Source organism: Lactuca sativa, chromosome 5 (assembly GCF_002870075.4).
Source record: "Lactuca sativa cultivar Salinas chromosome 5, Lsat_Salinas_v11, whole genome shotgun sequence".
NCBI classification, from domain to species: Eukaryota; Viridiplantae; Streptophyta; class Magnoliopsida; order Asterales; family Asteraceae; genus Lactuca; species Lactuca sativa.
In genome coordinates this window covers 363,756,780-363,774,280 of record NC_056627.2, presented here as the reverse complement: position 1 = coordinate 363,774,280, position 17,501 = coordinate 363,756,780, and the positions used below count along the sequence as shown (strand labels likewise).

The window sequence follows — 17,501 nt, the reverse complement described above, 5'->3', positions numbered from 1 at the left end:
GTAATGCCTTCCGGCCCACAACATATAATGCCTTCCGGCCCATATTCCGCAATATCATAACAATAGACACTACCTGGATTTCCATCCGATAAAGGGTCGGCCTTGGTGCCGTAAACCCCGTCGATATAGTGAGGATAACTCACCTCGAAACTGCCGACTGAACAGATAACCCAAGCTGCTCCGATCACTGATACGATCTCCACCTCTGGACAGCCACCAATGCACTGAACTCAAACAATAATCAACAATTACCAAAATACCCCTGGAAACCACTGGTCAACCCTTGGTCAAAGACAAGGTCAAAGTCAACCCCTGACTGACCCTACTCGCCGAGTCAACCCGATGACTCGCCGAGTTCCCATACTCAGAACTCCACTCAATCCACGACCTAACTCGCCGAGTCACCCCGAGACTCGCCGAGTCCCACAACTTCTGAGTCCTCTCGCACACAACTCACCGAGTCATCCCTTGACTCACCGATTCTCGACTCAACCAGAGAACATCGGAACTCTTCGACAAGACTCGCCAAGTCCAAGAACAGACTCGCCGAGTCTATGGCTATCTTCAACCTACTCGCCGAGTTCCAGGCCATCTTCATCCAACTCGCCGAGTTGTTCTTCCAACTCGTCGAGTCCCAGCTCGTCTTCAAGTAACTCGTCGAGTACACCCATGTGACTCGCCGAGTACCACCGGTCTGAATCTATACAGAAGCACTCCAGGCCATGCAATTGCTCCAAAACATAGATCTAGCCTCCTACAACTCATCCATCACGTAAAGTGGCAAACTTTACGTGAATCCATAGAGATCTAGGCCAATTGCACATTGGGTTAGGGTTTGGGACATGAAAGCTTCACTAAACACTCCAACACAGGGACTTTCATGCTCTCTGATTCTTCTCCACTCCAGATCTGAGGTAGCAACCTCAGATCTAACCCCTAGACTTTCAATTACATCCTTAGGCAAGATCCCACACACCAAAATGAAGAAATAACATAACAATAGCCCAAGAACGAGATATTACCTCCAATGGACGCCCCAACTGCAATGTAACTCGAATCCAAGCAAAGCCCCTTGCTCCAAGCCTTCAATCTCTCAAAATTCCTTCAATAATCCTCTCCTTCAAGCTCCCAATTGAGATATGATCACTCACACACGAAGGCTAAGGGTTTCTGGACTTGGAGATGAATAAAGAGGCTGAGAGTGGGCTGTTATGTTCTTTATATAGGGCTCAACCCCGAGAATTAGGGTTTTCTCCACTCAGCGCCTACTCGCCGAGTCCTCCTTACCGACTCGCCGAGTCGGCTACTTAACACGTGTCCCATCCGCGACTCTACTCGCAGAGTCCATCCATGGACTCGCCGAGTCACTCTTCCACAACTTACCCTTTTAGCCCTTCAACTCTACTCTTGATATTTCGGGATGTTACAAATTATGCATGTGAGTTCTATGAATTCTCATTTGAATGCATAAAAGGCAAGGACCTTGATCAATGAAAAGTACATTAATAGGAAAAAGTGAGCTGCTTAACTACTTAGAAGACATGGTGGGCAGCTGTGCTACCATGAGGCAAGAAATTAAGATTAAGAAATTTCGATCCATATGAGTTTGAATTTGTCGTAAACTTTGGTTTTGACAAATTCACATGGATAGGAACACATACACCGTTTAAATCTAAGTGTCATAAGATTTCCTCCTTCATGAAAATGATTGTGAGAAAATGCTTTCACTAAGAAAGATTTTAAGAAGATAGTGGTTGTAAAATTACATTCTCGAATTTGATTATGGTTACGATATCCCTTTCCATGATTTGAATTGTGAGGTTTGGTAATTAGTCTTAATTGTTTAGACACTCATATGAACTATCTAAGGCAAAGATGTATAAGTTTAAGAGGCCTTGATAAAAGATTATCAAAGCATTAAGTATTAGAAACATGGACTTAAGAAATTCAATAGGTATTGTTTTTCTGGAAGTTAAGATGTTTATGAATACATGTCAAAGCTAGTGGGAGCATAAGTGTTATGTTTTATAATAATAATCATGATAGTGGGAGCATAAATGTTATGATTGTATGATTATTAAGGCACGTATTGCAAGTTGGCAATATTAATTATAGAAAACAAGAGTTATACCTTGCAAAGTCGTAAGGGTTGTAAAGTTGTTTTGCTATAATTAAGGGAGAGAATATTATGCTTCATTTCAAATCTAAAGGCTTAGGTTGTGGAATGTTAATAAATTTAGTCAAAGGTACATAGCGTGTTCTTAAAATTTCGATTATGATTACGGCATTCCTCTTCACAATTCGAATTTTGAGAACATAGCAAATAAAATAATATGGCAGAAGATTGATAAAGTATCAAATCTTTATGTAAGACATTATGCATCGTGTCTCATACACTTCAGGTATAGGATCGATTGCAAATGCTTTAATATTTGACCATTCTAAAATTTTCCAAATGTCTAGCGCATTTAGAGGGAAAAGGGACTAGAATAGGTTTTGACTAAAATAATTAAACAACTATCAACGGACAATCCAAAGTTCGACGATGATTGGTTGCTTGTGAGTAGTTGGAAGCATGGTATTAGATGGACCATATCGACATTATTATGAATAGAAAAGATTCTATTAAGAATGAGTTGTCATATGGAAATATGGAATTGATTCCATATTGGATGGACCATATCGACATTATTATGAATAGATAAGATTCTATTAAGAATGAGTTGTCATGTGGAAAATATGGAAGCGTGTCCATATTGGGAATTGAATATTGAAAATCTATGTCTAGATTAGAAACTTTTATGCAAAAGGATGTTCAAAGGAATGTACTTTGAGTGAGAGACATCATATCTAAGGAATTGTATTGTAACAATCTCCGATAGAGGACTTTGTAATATCGTTAGCAATAGTCTTTGTGACTTTTGTGCTATGACATTACGAAAGGATCATTGCATAAAATGTAAGAATCTAACATATTCTATAAGTGGCAAGAATTTGATATTCTTTCACTTATGAAAAAGGATTTGGGGTTGTGAAATGAGAATGATTGGAAATGTGTTCAATTTGGTCTGTTTCACAAAGTAAGAACCATAGGTAAACATTGTGTGCATGCTAAGAGCATGGGACAAGTGTAATAATTCAAGTAAGAAGTTGATTACCCGAAACGACAAATAATGAGTAATCGATATGGTGATAAATAAAAGGTGTTTTATTTATACTCAAAGGTTTGAGGTCATATGGGATTAGTATTATTCTTGTGTTTCACATTTGCATGTTTTGACTTCCTGAATAATTTAATTGGTTAAGAACAGTTAAATTATTTGAACGGGCCACAATCGTTCATATGTTGGAAGTAGATATGAATGAAGACTATCGTGAATTGGTGTGTGGATTGTCTAAAGAGCATTAGACATAAGCAAATGTTTGCTGCAACGTTCATGAGTGCTTATGAATATGAATTTGAGCATTGGATTAAACCCACACTCACTTGGATCACTCTATGAACTGTATCACGAGTGATTGGTGAGACGATAACATCTTATATTCTTGAAACCGAGATGTGTGAGTTGTATCTTGCAAATCGGTTGCACATTGATAATATGTAAACGCACTAGTAACTTGGTGTTATAAAACATATTGTTGTGTGTGATTCGGTGAGTGAGTGCAAGCAAGCATTGTATCAAAGTTTATCCGTTCCTTTTATCCAAAGTAGGATAAAAGCGATATCTTTGGGCCCCTCAATGATTTGGTGATGACAAACGTAAATGCTCGGCCGGGCTAGGGCTAATTTGATTTGTTCAATTAGTCAGTCGTCATAAATCGGGAATCGAGATATTATACAAAGAGAATGATTTGAAATCATGTCTTATACGATATCTAGAATGGAGGAATAGATGATCCCTTATCTAAAGGACACGCGTATCTGATAAGATCAGACTTGATAGCGGCTTTGGAAAGCTACGATTGCAGATCAGGATCTGAAGTCATACGCATAATAGTTATTAGACTTATCCAAGTGGGAGACTGTTGGATTAGTGTCTAAGTCCATAACTATTTTGGTATATACTTGACCCGATGGTGCATGGTCCTTTTGGGTTGCCTTCACCAAAGCAACTTGATAGGATGATTTATGGAGAGAAAGGATTAAATATGATTTATTAATATATTATGAGAATAATATATTAAAGGAGAAATCATATTGTTTAATTAATATTAGTCAAGAATTAATTGGTAATTAGTTTTGTGACTAAAAGAGATTAATTAAACTAAAGGGACTGGAATTGTAATTATAAGATACTTGCAATTTGGCCTATGGATTGTCTTAAATTAAGTAGTGGACGAATTCTATGGGGAACCCCATAAGGAAATCGTCCAAGGCCTTAATTAATGGACTCCATGGGTTGCTTAGGGCTTAAGCATCCAATTTAGGGTTTCCTTGTTAGATAACCCTAATAGCCTCCTATATATATAGATCCCTTATGACCTAAATACGTGGCTAAGACTTCTCTAGGGTTTGTGGACGTTTTTGGGCAGCCTCCATCATCTCTCATCTTCATCCTCTTGCTTATGGTGTTTGTGAACCATTAGAGGAGTGACATTTGTGACTCTAAGCTATCTAAAGTCAATACAAGGAGGAATTGGATTGTTATTGCTACATAACAATCAAGGTAATATCTTAAACCCATTCTTATGTTAATATGATTACTTGTATGCTAGAATTAGGGTTTGTAATCTTGGATAACTTACATGTACAATAGAGAAACCTAGATCCAAGCATTAGGGTTTGTATGAGCACATAGGATGTTCTTATGACTAAAACCCATCATTTATATCAAAACCTCGGGATGTCATGTTCCGATACAGATCAAAAGCATAAACAAGACATTATAAGCCTTACGGCAATTATTTGTAACTACTGGCCTATAATCCAAAATTCACTCATTATCATCATCATCCGACTATGCTCGGGGTCCTTAACCTGTAATATAAACAGCTGAGTGGATCAGGCTTGGAAGCCTGGTGAGCATATAGGGTTTTCAACCCACAATACATAAATTTATTATGTTTAAACATCAATCAATCAACCTAATTACCCCAAACCCCATTATTTTATTTATTTCTTAAGGGTTTACCCTAAGAATCAACTATCACTCCTTCCTAAGGATTCATCCTAAGGAATAGACACAAAGTCACCTCGTGACCGGGGTTTATACAACGGGCACTAATTCCATAGCTGCCAAAGTTTATTCAACATGTGCTAAGTCCATAGCTCTCATTTATCGACAGTATTTTTATAGGTGTTCTCTCCTGTAATACATGTCAATGGGTTTTAGAGTACAGCAAATGAACATATAGTTCATTACACCTACAGGTTGCGGGCCTGCTAGTGTTCCATAGACTGTCTAGAATAGTCCATGGTTGTCATCCATACTCTGCTGGATGACGGGGGCCAACAATTTGGGTAAGTGATTCTCTCAAATTTTTCACCACTCACCCTCAACTCATGATCAATATTATTGATCATCTCCTTTATCCAACTCACATTTCATCATACCCACTATTTCATCTACCCATGTTTTACCCAACATTTTTCGTAGATAAAAAGCATATACAGTTTAAAACTTGTATAAAACATCAATTCCATAGTCACCTCAATTAAACAATTAGTATATTTACACATAACACGTATTTCAAGGTAAATACTTCATATGTATGTGTAAATTGAAAGTAACTACACACTCACGTGATTTAATGAAAACCGGGCCGCAATTCGTTTTCTAAAACGATCGTTTCTAATAAAACCGGGAGTTTTATTGAGAAACCGGGCTCTGCGAAAGGTCGGGCTTCGAAACCAAAAAGATAAATTTTCTGGGCTTCACGGGCACTTTGTGGCGTATTTCGGGGCTTATAATCGATACCGAGGCTTCGGGGGGTGATAATATGAAAGAAATATGGAGAAAGGGGCTAAAAATGACAAGTTTTCAAAATACCCCCGAGAGGTCTCGCACCCTTCTATTTATAGGGTGGAGCTTCTGATCGGACGGCTGAGAAGGAACCACACGTCGCAGATCCGAGGGCTCGCAGGCGAAGGCTCGCACGAGGGTTGCGCGTGCGAAGGCTCGCTGGCAGTCTGTGATTGGTCCGAGGCATATGTCCGATGCGCAGGTGGTCAGCAGGTGCAAGGGTCTCGGTGGCACTCGCTGATTGGACCGCTGAGTCGTCTTACACGTGCGAGGCTCGGAACGAGGTTATGCGAGGCTCAGAACACGCGGCAGCAGGTCGAAGCTTCGGCTGGGGAGCTGGCTGCTTCGGATTGGGATTCCTCCTCGGTCGAATCAGAAGAGGACACGTGGCTTCGCATGACTCAGCAGTTTTGGTGACTCAGCAGCCTGGTGACTCAGCAGGACACGTGTCACATTCTAAGCGAGGGTGACATGGCAAAGTGTGACTATGCGAATTTTCTCGATTTTCGTGCCAAAACTTCTAAAATCCCTAACTTTCGCATACGAGCTCCGTTTTTGACGTTCTTTATATGCACGCGTAGCTAAAATTACGATCTACAACTTCCGTTTAGACTTTGTGGGCTAATTTTGACTTTAAATTTTATATTATTAGACCGGGACAGGAAATTCGTTAAAAATTCATAACTTCTTCATCCGACGTCCGTTTTCGTCAGACTTTTTACCGTTGTGCTCCTAATGACGAGACCTTCAATTCTTGTTAAGGTTTTGTCGGCTAAAAATCACTCCATCTAAAATTCGAGTTTTTAGCTGTCTACTGCTACACTGAAACTTCGAAAAATCATAACTTCCTCATACGAAGTCAGATTTGGGCGTTCTTTTTATCGAACTTCTCGGTTTAACGAATACTACGACTTTCGTTTAGATTACCAAGGCTAAAAAGTAGTTTATCGAAAACTCACTTTTTACGACACTCGGCACCGTGCCGGTTTTGTCGCGAAACTTCGACAGGTCATAACTTCTTCGTTATAACTCGGATTTCGGCATTCTTTATATCCCCTTAATCCTTGTTTCGACCACTACAACTTTATGTAAAGATATCGGGCTTATCTCATACTTTAATTTTGACGCTTATTTTTATTTTTAATTAATTAAACCCTAATAATTAAGCATAAAACACATAATTCACATATATTTCACATAATTCATTTTCATTTCTTCTTAATGAGTTACAAAGGTTAATCTAGACCATTATGTCAATATTAATGCCTAGCCTAGAAACACGGGCGTTACATTACCTTTCCATTCAAAATACTTAAAACAGTATTAGGGGTATACTTGTACAGTTTCAAATAATAAAATTACCATATTACCCATCCATTAAATAATAATATTACCATATTACCCTTCCATTAATAATAAAATTACCATATTACCCTTCCATTAATAATACTAAAAACATTATTAGGGGTATACTTGTTCAGTTTCAAAGTACCTTTTTCTTTTGAAGACCATGCACTCCACCACCTTCACCACCATGCACACCACCTTCACCTCCATGTACACCACCTACAACATTGTTAACTAATCCTTGCACACCTACTGTACCACCATTCACCGACCCTTCAACTACAGATTCCTGTACAAGGTAACATGTCAATATTTAAGATTTACAAATTTGCTTTGATAAAATGAGAACATCATTTCAATATACATGTGTAGTCTTGGTTATCTTTGGTCTTTTCACCCTGAGCTTAACTGGCTTATTTTTTATGGGGTAAGTAACCTTGTTGTGGCCAAGCATATGACAAGCACTGCACACAATGGGTTTACCCTTCTTTGATACCTTATGCTTCCCCATTTCTGGCTTATTTGTTGTGGGGCAAGTCACCTTGTTGTGGCCAGGCATATGACAAGCACTGCACACAATAGGTTTACCCTTCTATGATACCTTATGCTTCCCCATTTTCTCTGTCACATATCTCTTCCTTTTTGTTGCAGGTCTTCCAGGTATCCTTCTTCTTTGGGGAGGTAAGGGTGGGGTGAATGATGTCTCTGGCCACATGTTACTACCATTCATAGGCAAGATATTATTCAAGTATGTTTTATTGTAGTTTGCTCTACAGAAAATAGGATCCACATAGGTGTCCGCATCCCTATTCTGAAATAAGATTGTATCAACTGAATGGGCACACCCATATCCATTTAGTTGCCATAACCTACAAGAACATGTCCTGTTGTCAAGATCCACATCATAAGCTTGACCTTTATTTCTTGTGTCAAACTTGTTTAGTCCACTTAGGAGCACTTGCCAGTACCTAGCTTCAATCTTTAAACCATTTAGTAACTGCCTTATTGCAGGACTTACATCCTTTGTCCATTTCTTGTGTTTTAAGTTAAACATCCTCTCCAAGATATATAACCTTAACTCCTCTAACATAGTGATTATTGGTTTCCTTATGGCCTCAACAATTACTGCATTAAAGCTCTCAGAAATACCATTCTCCACTACAACACATGCACTCCCTACCTCATAAAATGCTCTTGACCAGGTCTTTGGTTCCTTCTCCATCAAGTACTTATGGGCTTCCGGACTTAACCTTTCAATTTTTTGCATGAATTAATTGAAAGATTGTGGTGTTGTTGTATTGCAAGCCTTTCAAAAAAGGTTCTCAAAAATAGCCCCTGCAAACCTCTTCTTAAAATTTGCAACAATGTGCCTTGCACATTGTCGATGCTCAACACAAGGAAGCACATCCTTAACTGCCTCCATAAGAGCCTTATATTGGTCAGACATTAAGGTAAACCCAGTGCCCATACCGAGTTCGAGATCATCTCTTAGCAACTCCAGAAACCAATCCAGTTTCCCTTATTCTCAACACACACTATTGCCCATGCAACTGGAAATATATGGTTCTAACATCTCTACCCACATCACACAATAATTCCCCATTACATACACCCTTAAGAAAACATGCATCTATACCTAACACCTTTCTACAACCTTCTAACCAACTAGATTTCACATTAGCAAAACATACATAGAACTTACTGAAGTAAGTCAAACCATCAGGCATGCATTGGACATCTATTTTGACTGTTGAACCTGGATTGCTTCTTCTAATTTCCTCCCCATAAGACCACAATTTTGCATAATGCTCAATAAGAGTCCCCTCAATAAGATTCATGGCATGTGCCTTTGCTCTTCTGCATTGACTTAAACTACCTTGTATTCCAAACTTCCCGATGACCTCCAATCTCAATTGTCTAATTGTTAACTTTTGTCTATGCAAAATTTCCTTTGTATAATGCTCTCCAATCCAAGAGTATGTGACAATTGATCCTAATTTGTACTTTCCAATACAATTATGCTCAATATTTAATGACTTGATTTGAAATGACACCTCCTGCCTCATCCATGTAGTCCATAACCTGAATGGACAAGCTCCTTTGCAACACACCATCAACAACCTTTTACTATCATTCTTCTTGAAGCATAGTTGGTATCCATTTGCCACAGCATAGTTATATAACATATTTTTCAGCTGCTTTGGACTTTCAAATTTCATCCCAAGAACAGGTACTTGCCTTTTCCATTGCATATCAGGGTTGAAAATGGAATGGATCTCAACATCTTCTTCTTCAACTTCATTGTCACCAGTATCACCTTCTGGAGGACATAACTTACTAAGAAACTCATCCCCAGTCGTCTTGTTCAAAGGTACTTTGTCAATGTCAATTACTTCATCTTCAAGACCTACATTGGGATGGGTTTCATCAGGGGCAGTGTTTTCTTCTTTTCTAGGTACACCATCATCTTCAAGGCCACTTTCATTATCTTCACTAACAACCAGATTCATGTCATCATCCCCCCATTCCTCCAACCTATTCCCATTATGATCAATATAAGCTGAAATTTCCTTGTATTCATACCCGCTATCTATAAACTGGGCAAAATCCAAATCATCTACAATGGGACGAATCCCTCTAGATAAAGGGATGTTAGGTAAGCAGTAGTAGACGTTTTGAAACTCTTCCCTGATAGCTCTATCAATAAAATCAAAAGAGTCCCTTACATCCATACCTGCCCAATCAACATTAGTGAAGATGAACTTATTCCCACCAACATACCCAGAAGGATGTCGAACAAATACACCATTGTAGTGTAGATGAACTCTTAGATATACAACTTTGTTATCGTTCTCAGCCATGCAACAGTGATTCAAAGAGTAGAATACCTTCGACAGCAGCAGTGTAATCTCAGTAGTGGATACGATGGTTAAAAACCCTAGTTCAAATCTCCATTCCTCTTCTTATAAAACGACTATGGAAAATGAATTAAGATTATTTACAAGTTTTTTCCACTCTGGAATTACACATTTGGCACAATTACTAATTGACCACCTAAGTCAACGGCCACATCAACTTTTTAACCGGCTAAATAAATTACGAAATCAATAAGGATATAAGAGACTGGTATTTTTCGAGTTTGAGGGTCCATAAAGAACCAAAAAAAACAATATTGGTCTTTTAAAACATAAAGTAAAAGTTAGATGTATCTCTATGACAAAAACCCTATAGTCTAAGTAATTATTTAAAAAAATATATATATTATAGTAGCACCTTCTACAGTCGAGAGAGACAAATCTTTGGAGACAAAATCTCTATCGACATTTTAGGTATAGGCAAAAAGATATCATGGCGCACCGATGGCGATTACATGTTGGGACTGGTGGCTATGACTTCCTATTTTTGGCAATGACTTTTGTTGTCGCTTGACATCCAAATTCTTTTGGCAATGACTTTTGTTCTCTCTTGGCATCCAAATTCTTGAAGTGTCCCAAAGAAACATATTATTGTGTTGAAGCTTATTAAAGACATCAACTCGTGTTTTTTTGGTGGATCAATAATAGGCCTAAGGATCCTAATTTTGGTTGTATAGACTCGTGTTTCAAATCACTGGAGATTCTTTCCACTTTTGTTTAAAAATATAAAGATTACTACTAATGTATCATAAATTTTAATTAAATAGTATGATACTGATATGAAGGGATATGAATGCAATCTCGAATTGGAATCCGTTAATTCATAATTTCGAAAATAGACTTTCAAGTTGGAAGGCGAGGAAGTAGGAACTTTTCTTTTGGAGGTCAGCTTGGAAAAAAAAGATTTATTAATTCCAAGGATAAAGAGGGTCTGGACATCGGTAGCCTTCGTGCTCTAACATTGCAGGAAAATCATAGATAACTTGGACAATTGTTTCTAGCTTGTTGTCCGATTTGCAATGAAGTGTTTGGAAGCCAAAGAAGTTATTCAGATGGTGGAATTACGTTCCCATGTCCACATTATGCATTTTAAGGCATACAAATTAACAAAATAATTTTCACTTCTTCTGTTAAGAACATCAAGGTTTTAATTAGCTATCGATGTGGTCAAATATAGAGGAAAGAAATGTAAGTACTCCTTGGATTGGGTGGCTGGTGCCTGGTGTAGTAATCCAAATAGAGAATGTAACAAGATCTTGTAATCTAGTCTCTTGCTATCTCTTTTAGCCTAGTAAATTCTTTCTTTCTTGTTGTTAAAAAGAAAAGTAAGATTCAATTTAAAATATTGAATATAAATGTCTTGATTTAGAGGTATATGTTCAATGGCTCTTAAATTTTTAAAAAGAAAAAAAAAACTTAAAATAAATAGTATTTCATTGAACTTTTATATAAGTTAATACATTATTGAAATATATAATAAAATTGTATAAAATTAAAATAATAATATGAAAATCTATTAAAATCAATATTTGCTTATGGTGAACACGCTGAGAATTTATCGGTTCCGTCGTCCTGGTACATTTTTTCGTCGCATCGGTATGTTAGAGGGTTTTGCGGCAAAAAAATATGTGGCCTAGTGGTAATTGCGTTATTTGCAATGGTCGTGGTTTATATTCACGTATGAATATTAAGTTCCTCCTTCGCACCCGTATAAGCTAGGTAGGGTTTTGTGGTAAAAAAGATATATAACCTAGATTTGTTTTCACAGCTCACGATTTCATAATTGTTCTTATTTCAACCCTCTTTTATATATATATATATATATATATATATATATATATATATATATATATATATATATATATATATATATATATATATATATATATATAAAAGTCTCTATCTCTGCTTTTCTCTCTCTCTAGTTTCATGTAGATACACTGATGGCTACAAGGAGGGTTATAATTTGTTATATATGTATATAAATTACCTACATGTAAAGAAACATATACATGTATACATAGACATGCAAATATGTATAAGTTTAGGGTTTCAATCATGTATGCTTTTAATCTGCGTGCAGATAAAGACAGGTCTACTTATAGAGAATAAAGAAGACTCATGAGGTAGCTAAAAAACGGGGTAAGACCATAGATAGTGACTCCTCTGATGTAAGAATAATTTCCTCAAGATTTTTTGCGTAATTATTTCCTACAAATAATTACAAAATTTGATCATTTTGTTGATTATATATATGTGTGTGTATAACACAAGAGAGTAAAAAGAAAGCCACTTCTTTAAAAGCTAGACGTGGGTCTGTTTCTTTTGTTTTGTTTTCCTGAAATTGATTCTTCATCTCTTGGCTTCTTCTTCTTCTTTCCTTTTCTTGAATTCTCAAGTAAACAAATACAAAACCCTAAAAAAATGATGTTCACAGCATCGGTTTATTCTACTACTAGTAATAGAAACTCGACTTCTTTGTCTGAAGAAGCTGCACGAAGCACCGTTTCTTCAGCTATTACAAGTAAGGCTCATCATGAATTCTCTCCATCAATGACACTTTCTTCAATTTCAAATCATGTTGATCAAGAACATGACCATCTCTACCCTAATCATCAGAAGATCAAGAAAAAGAGGAACCTTCCAGGAAACCCAGGTACAGATTTTACTAATCTTGATTTAGCGAAAATTGTGATTTTGTAGTAAATTCTTCATACTTGTATATTAGTTGCAAAGATCGAAGGGGTGATCGCATTACTGCTGCTAGCTGTCACTCCTCTCACTTATCTGTAGTTAATAAATGTGTTTAAAGTTGTAATAAAAAATCATTAAGTGACAAGTTATATACATATATATAATCGATGAGCAAATTTTGCAAACTCTATAAAACTTATTGCTCCGCTATTAATTTATACCCAAAAATAGTGGTATCTTGATCATTAGTGGCTTAACTGAGAAAAGTGCCAATGCAGAAGTAATTAATGGCATTATTACCATAAGTGATTTTCTTGCTCAATTTATACCCCAAAAGAGTTCGTTTTGATTAACTTGATTGTGTTTATCAAACAAAAGACCCAGATGCGGAAGTGATAGCATTATCACCGAAAACACTGATGGCAACAAACAGATTTGTGTGTGAGATATGCAACAAAGGGTTTCAGAGAGATCAGAACCTGCAACTTCACAGAAGAGGTCACAATTTGCCATGGAAACTTAAGCAAAGAAATAACAAAGATGAGATCAAGAAAAGGGCTTATGTGTGCCCTGAACCTAGTTGCGTGCACCACCACCCTTCTAGGGCTCTTGGGGATCTCACCGGAATTAAGAAACACTTTTGCAGAAAACATGGTGAAAAGAAGTGGAAATGTGATAAGTGTTCTAAGATATATGCTGTTCAATCTGATTGGAAAGCTCATTCTAAAACTTGTGGCACTAGAGAGTATAGATGTGACTGTGGTACCCTCTTTTCCAGGTAAGTTTTAATTACTATTTTACCAATTTATTTACTTTTAAGCATTTATAAATGAACAATGGATGATGCATGCTTAATTAGGTTTTATATATATATATTTATATTTGTATATATGAAATCTGAATTGAACACCTTTAATTGTTATGTGTTTCTGGAAGTTTTCTTGAAGTCTATAACTGCGTTGGACTATATAATTCAATATATACATACACGTTGAAATGAAGCTTACGTATTTGTTCTTTTCACCAACAAACGATTGTGCATGCATGAAATGAAGCTACATTTTGCAAAAATGAAGCTGCATGCATTTAGCAAAAGTAAGCAGTTCTAAACAAAAGGGGTCATGTGCGATGTTTTTCGCATGCAAATCTTAACAATCTGTCCAAAGCCATTCATTTTTACAAAATACTATGTTTTTCTCTTACAAACTTAAAAATTCGTTTCATAAAGATTCATCAACAATGTCTTCAAGCTTATAACTAAATTGGGTAAATGTTTGCACACATGTAAGTAATTAGAATTTAATGCATTTTCTTTCCGTTTATTTGACTCATTTTCCTCCACTTTTACAAGTCTTACTCTTGGTCTCTCATGTGCACCAAAATAGCAAAGGTTTTGCATGGAATAATATTGATACACAGCTAGAAGGGGGTTATAATTAAATGCATTTAAGACAGATTGGCAGGAGTGAAATGGACACACTGATTATTACTTCCACTGTTTATTCTGTTGCTTTTTGATATATATATATATATATATATATATATATATATATATATATATATATATATATATATATATATATATATATATATATATATATATCCACTCTGACCATGAAAGTGTTTGTACTTTGTTCTTTGTACAGTCATATTTCGTAAAGCGCGCGGTTATTTTGGAAACTAAAACTTATGAGTTTTCTTCATAACAAAGAAGCATTATTACTTCCTTTCATATGATAATATTGCTAGGCTTTTGTAATAAGGTAGGTTGAATTTGACGAAGCCTTCTGAACAAATATGTAGTAGTAAAGTAGTAAAGCCTAATTAATTAAAGATCCTCAAAATTTAGCATTAACTTAACGGAAATATTAATGCTCATCGTAATTTATTATATTCACTAACACGTGAAAAAAACACCAAAGGGCGTCAAAATAAGTATTTCTATTTGTCATACTCATCTTGCATCACAAAAAACACCGAGGTCAGCATATATAGACCGGTGTTTTCTTTATATTTTGGCGTGCAATTTATTATTAATTTGTTATAAAAAATATAGTTATTCAAGAAAAAAAAAGGACTCTAGAACAAGTTTAATAATGAAATCGTTACGTATACCTAGAGATATCGAAATGTATTGGTCACACCTTTAGTAACATGTTAAAATAATTTCAAATATTGCAGCATCTAAATACATTGGGTTCATATATGTCGGCATATTTTTAATAACTAAGGTATCAGTAAAACGATTTAATACATTGCATGGGTTCATATGTCGGCATATTGGTAGACATTTTATCAGTCTGATTATTTATTTTATTTTTAGGTAATATTTATGTTTTACTTATTTCATCTTTAGGGGACACCATTCGGAATAACATATATATTTTGAAGAGAAAATATAATCCAAACTAATTAGTTCTTAAATCAATGAGTCAAAAATAAGAAAGAATGCAGATATAAACCATCTCTTGGGTGGCTGAGTAGTGTCACTAGGGGGATTGGGTGTGTGAAGTTGCTCGTATAAGATTTAAGTTTGTTGTCTAGAAAAATAACAATAATAAAGATAAACATATAATATAATGGTATTGAGCAACTTGATAAGTGTATAGTTTCTTAGACCTATAAATAATAATGTCACTTTGTACGTAGGATGATATGATAAAAAAAATATAGCCTCCAAATTATTGTCCCTAATAGACATAAAATTGGACAAACATTTGGATGTTATTTATGAAAGTAAGTAGTATACAATGATGAAATTTCCTTTTTCTGCCTTAGAAAAAGTAGAAGCTCAAATCACTTTGTACTGCATGATTTCATGAAATTATAATTGGACCTGAAATTTTTATTTCACTAGTTTTTATATAAAAAATCAACAAATATAACCTTAAAAACCATTTTTTTTTCATTCATCAACTAATAAATGCTTCGTAATTTTAAATAAAAAACAGAATGTACTGTAAAAACAATATTTTACTTTTCAACTTTTTATATGGCAAACACTAGACAATACAAAAATCAGCAAGTCTTTTCCAAAGGTGAAATGATTGGATTTTACATGATGTATAATTTGTATTGCATGAAGTACAAGTTATTAATTTCTTGCTTACATTTATGGTGTATAGGAAAGACAGCTTCATTACCCACAGAGCCTTCTGTGATGCCTTGGCTGAAGAAACTGCCAGACTCTCAGCAGCAGCAGCGGCTGCAGTATCAATAACTAACAACCACCACCCTTCAACTATCAATAATGTTATAAACACCCCCTTCAACATTCAACAGAATCCACAAAACACCCCGTCAACTCTTTTCCCTTTCAATCCCACCCTAAACCCTACTTGGATGGTCCCCAACCAAAACGGTAACCCGGTTCGAATCAAACCCGAATTTATAAACCACCACCACCACCACCACCAGCTACTTCCGGTAATTTCATCGCCATTTTACCAAGAACCCAATAAGGAAATTATCATAACTTCGCCGCCGCCGCCGTCACCCACAATGCACAGCATCCACGTCAGCACCAGCCCTCATCATCGGCCGGCGCCGCACCTCTCCGCCACCGCGCTCCTTCAGAAGGCGGCAACGGTGGGTGCGGTGGGGGATCATGTGGGGTCGACGATGAGTAAGTTGGATATGGGGGAGTTGGTTCAGGTGACAACTGCTGCCGTGATATCGCCGGAGTACCACCAACATATGGGTCTCGTGTCTGGGAATATCGCCACGTGGCAGAAAACAGACCGTTTGACTAGGGATTTTCTTGGGTTGACCGGTGATCAAGAGGATGATCACCATGGCGGTGGGGTTGAGGCTAACGTGAACGTGGGAAACATGTTAACGTACACGGGGGGAATAGAGATCCCAGACCATGGGTTCGGTTTTTCCGAGCCTACAACTGCCTCGGAAGCATGGGGCAACTGTTAGAGATGAAAGTACAAGTGATCAAGCATGGTTTTTGGCCACAAAGGGTAGAATGGTAATATACCAAACGAAGTTGAAATGACAGATATAACCCTCAGGCCCTCAAGAACGAAATGATTATCTTTGAACAAGAGGACACTCTCGCTCTTTCCAAATTTCCACGTATCTTTCATGCTCATTATTTGCTTTTTGTTGGGAAATTTCTTGAATTTAAACTTCAATGTTTAATTTGTTATTTCATAATTTGATTTTTTTTTCTTTCATTTACTCAAATTTTTACATTTTATTTACTCAAATTTTTATATTCTCATTTAAATGTTTGTTTTTTTTTTTTTTAAAGTCTCAATTATTTAATTTTACACAATAATCTATTATTTTTTATAAAAACAAAAATAATGACTTTTTCATTAATTTGAGCAAAATATTAAATAATCGAGACTTTTCTGTTAAAAAAAATTACGATTTTATCAAAAAAATATCCCAAAACAATGGGATTTTTTACATATTTTCCTACATTAGCGGACCTAAGTGGTTCCCGGGGAGTCCTAGGCTACTACTCCGTTTTAGTCTCATTAAGATAAAAAAAAATTCTATTAAGGTGCAACGTCTTTAAAAATTAGTGGCACTACTATTTTAAAAACGTCACTACTACTGAATGATT

The 17,501-nt window shown here is 36.2% G+C and overlaps 1 protein-coding gene across 1 annotated transcript; it reads left to right on the top strand.

Moving 5' to 3' along the window:
- The first annotated feature begins 12,363 nt into the window (after positions 1 to 12,363).
- On the top strand, positions 12,364 to 17,103 carry LOC111901067 (protein indeterminate-domain 12). Its single transcript, XM_023896932.3, has 3 exons — positions 12,364 to 12,881; positions 13,298 to 13,697; positions 16,045 to 17,103. Exons 1-3 carry the CDS (start codon positions 12,650 to 12,652, stop codon positions 16,841 to 16,843), a joined length of 1,431 nt encoding a protein of 476 aa, XP_023752700.1. The 5' UTR covers positions 12,364 to 12,649; the 3' UTR covers positions 16,844 to 17,103.
- Positions 17,104 to 17,501: the final 398 nt, after the last annotated feature.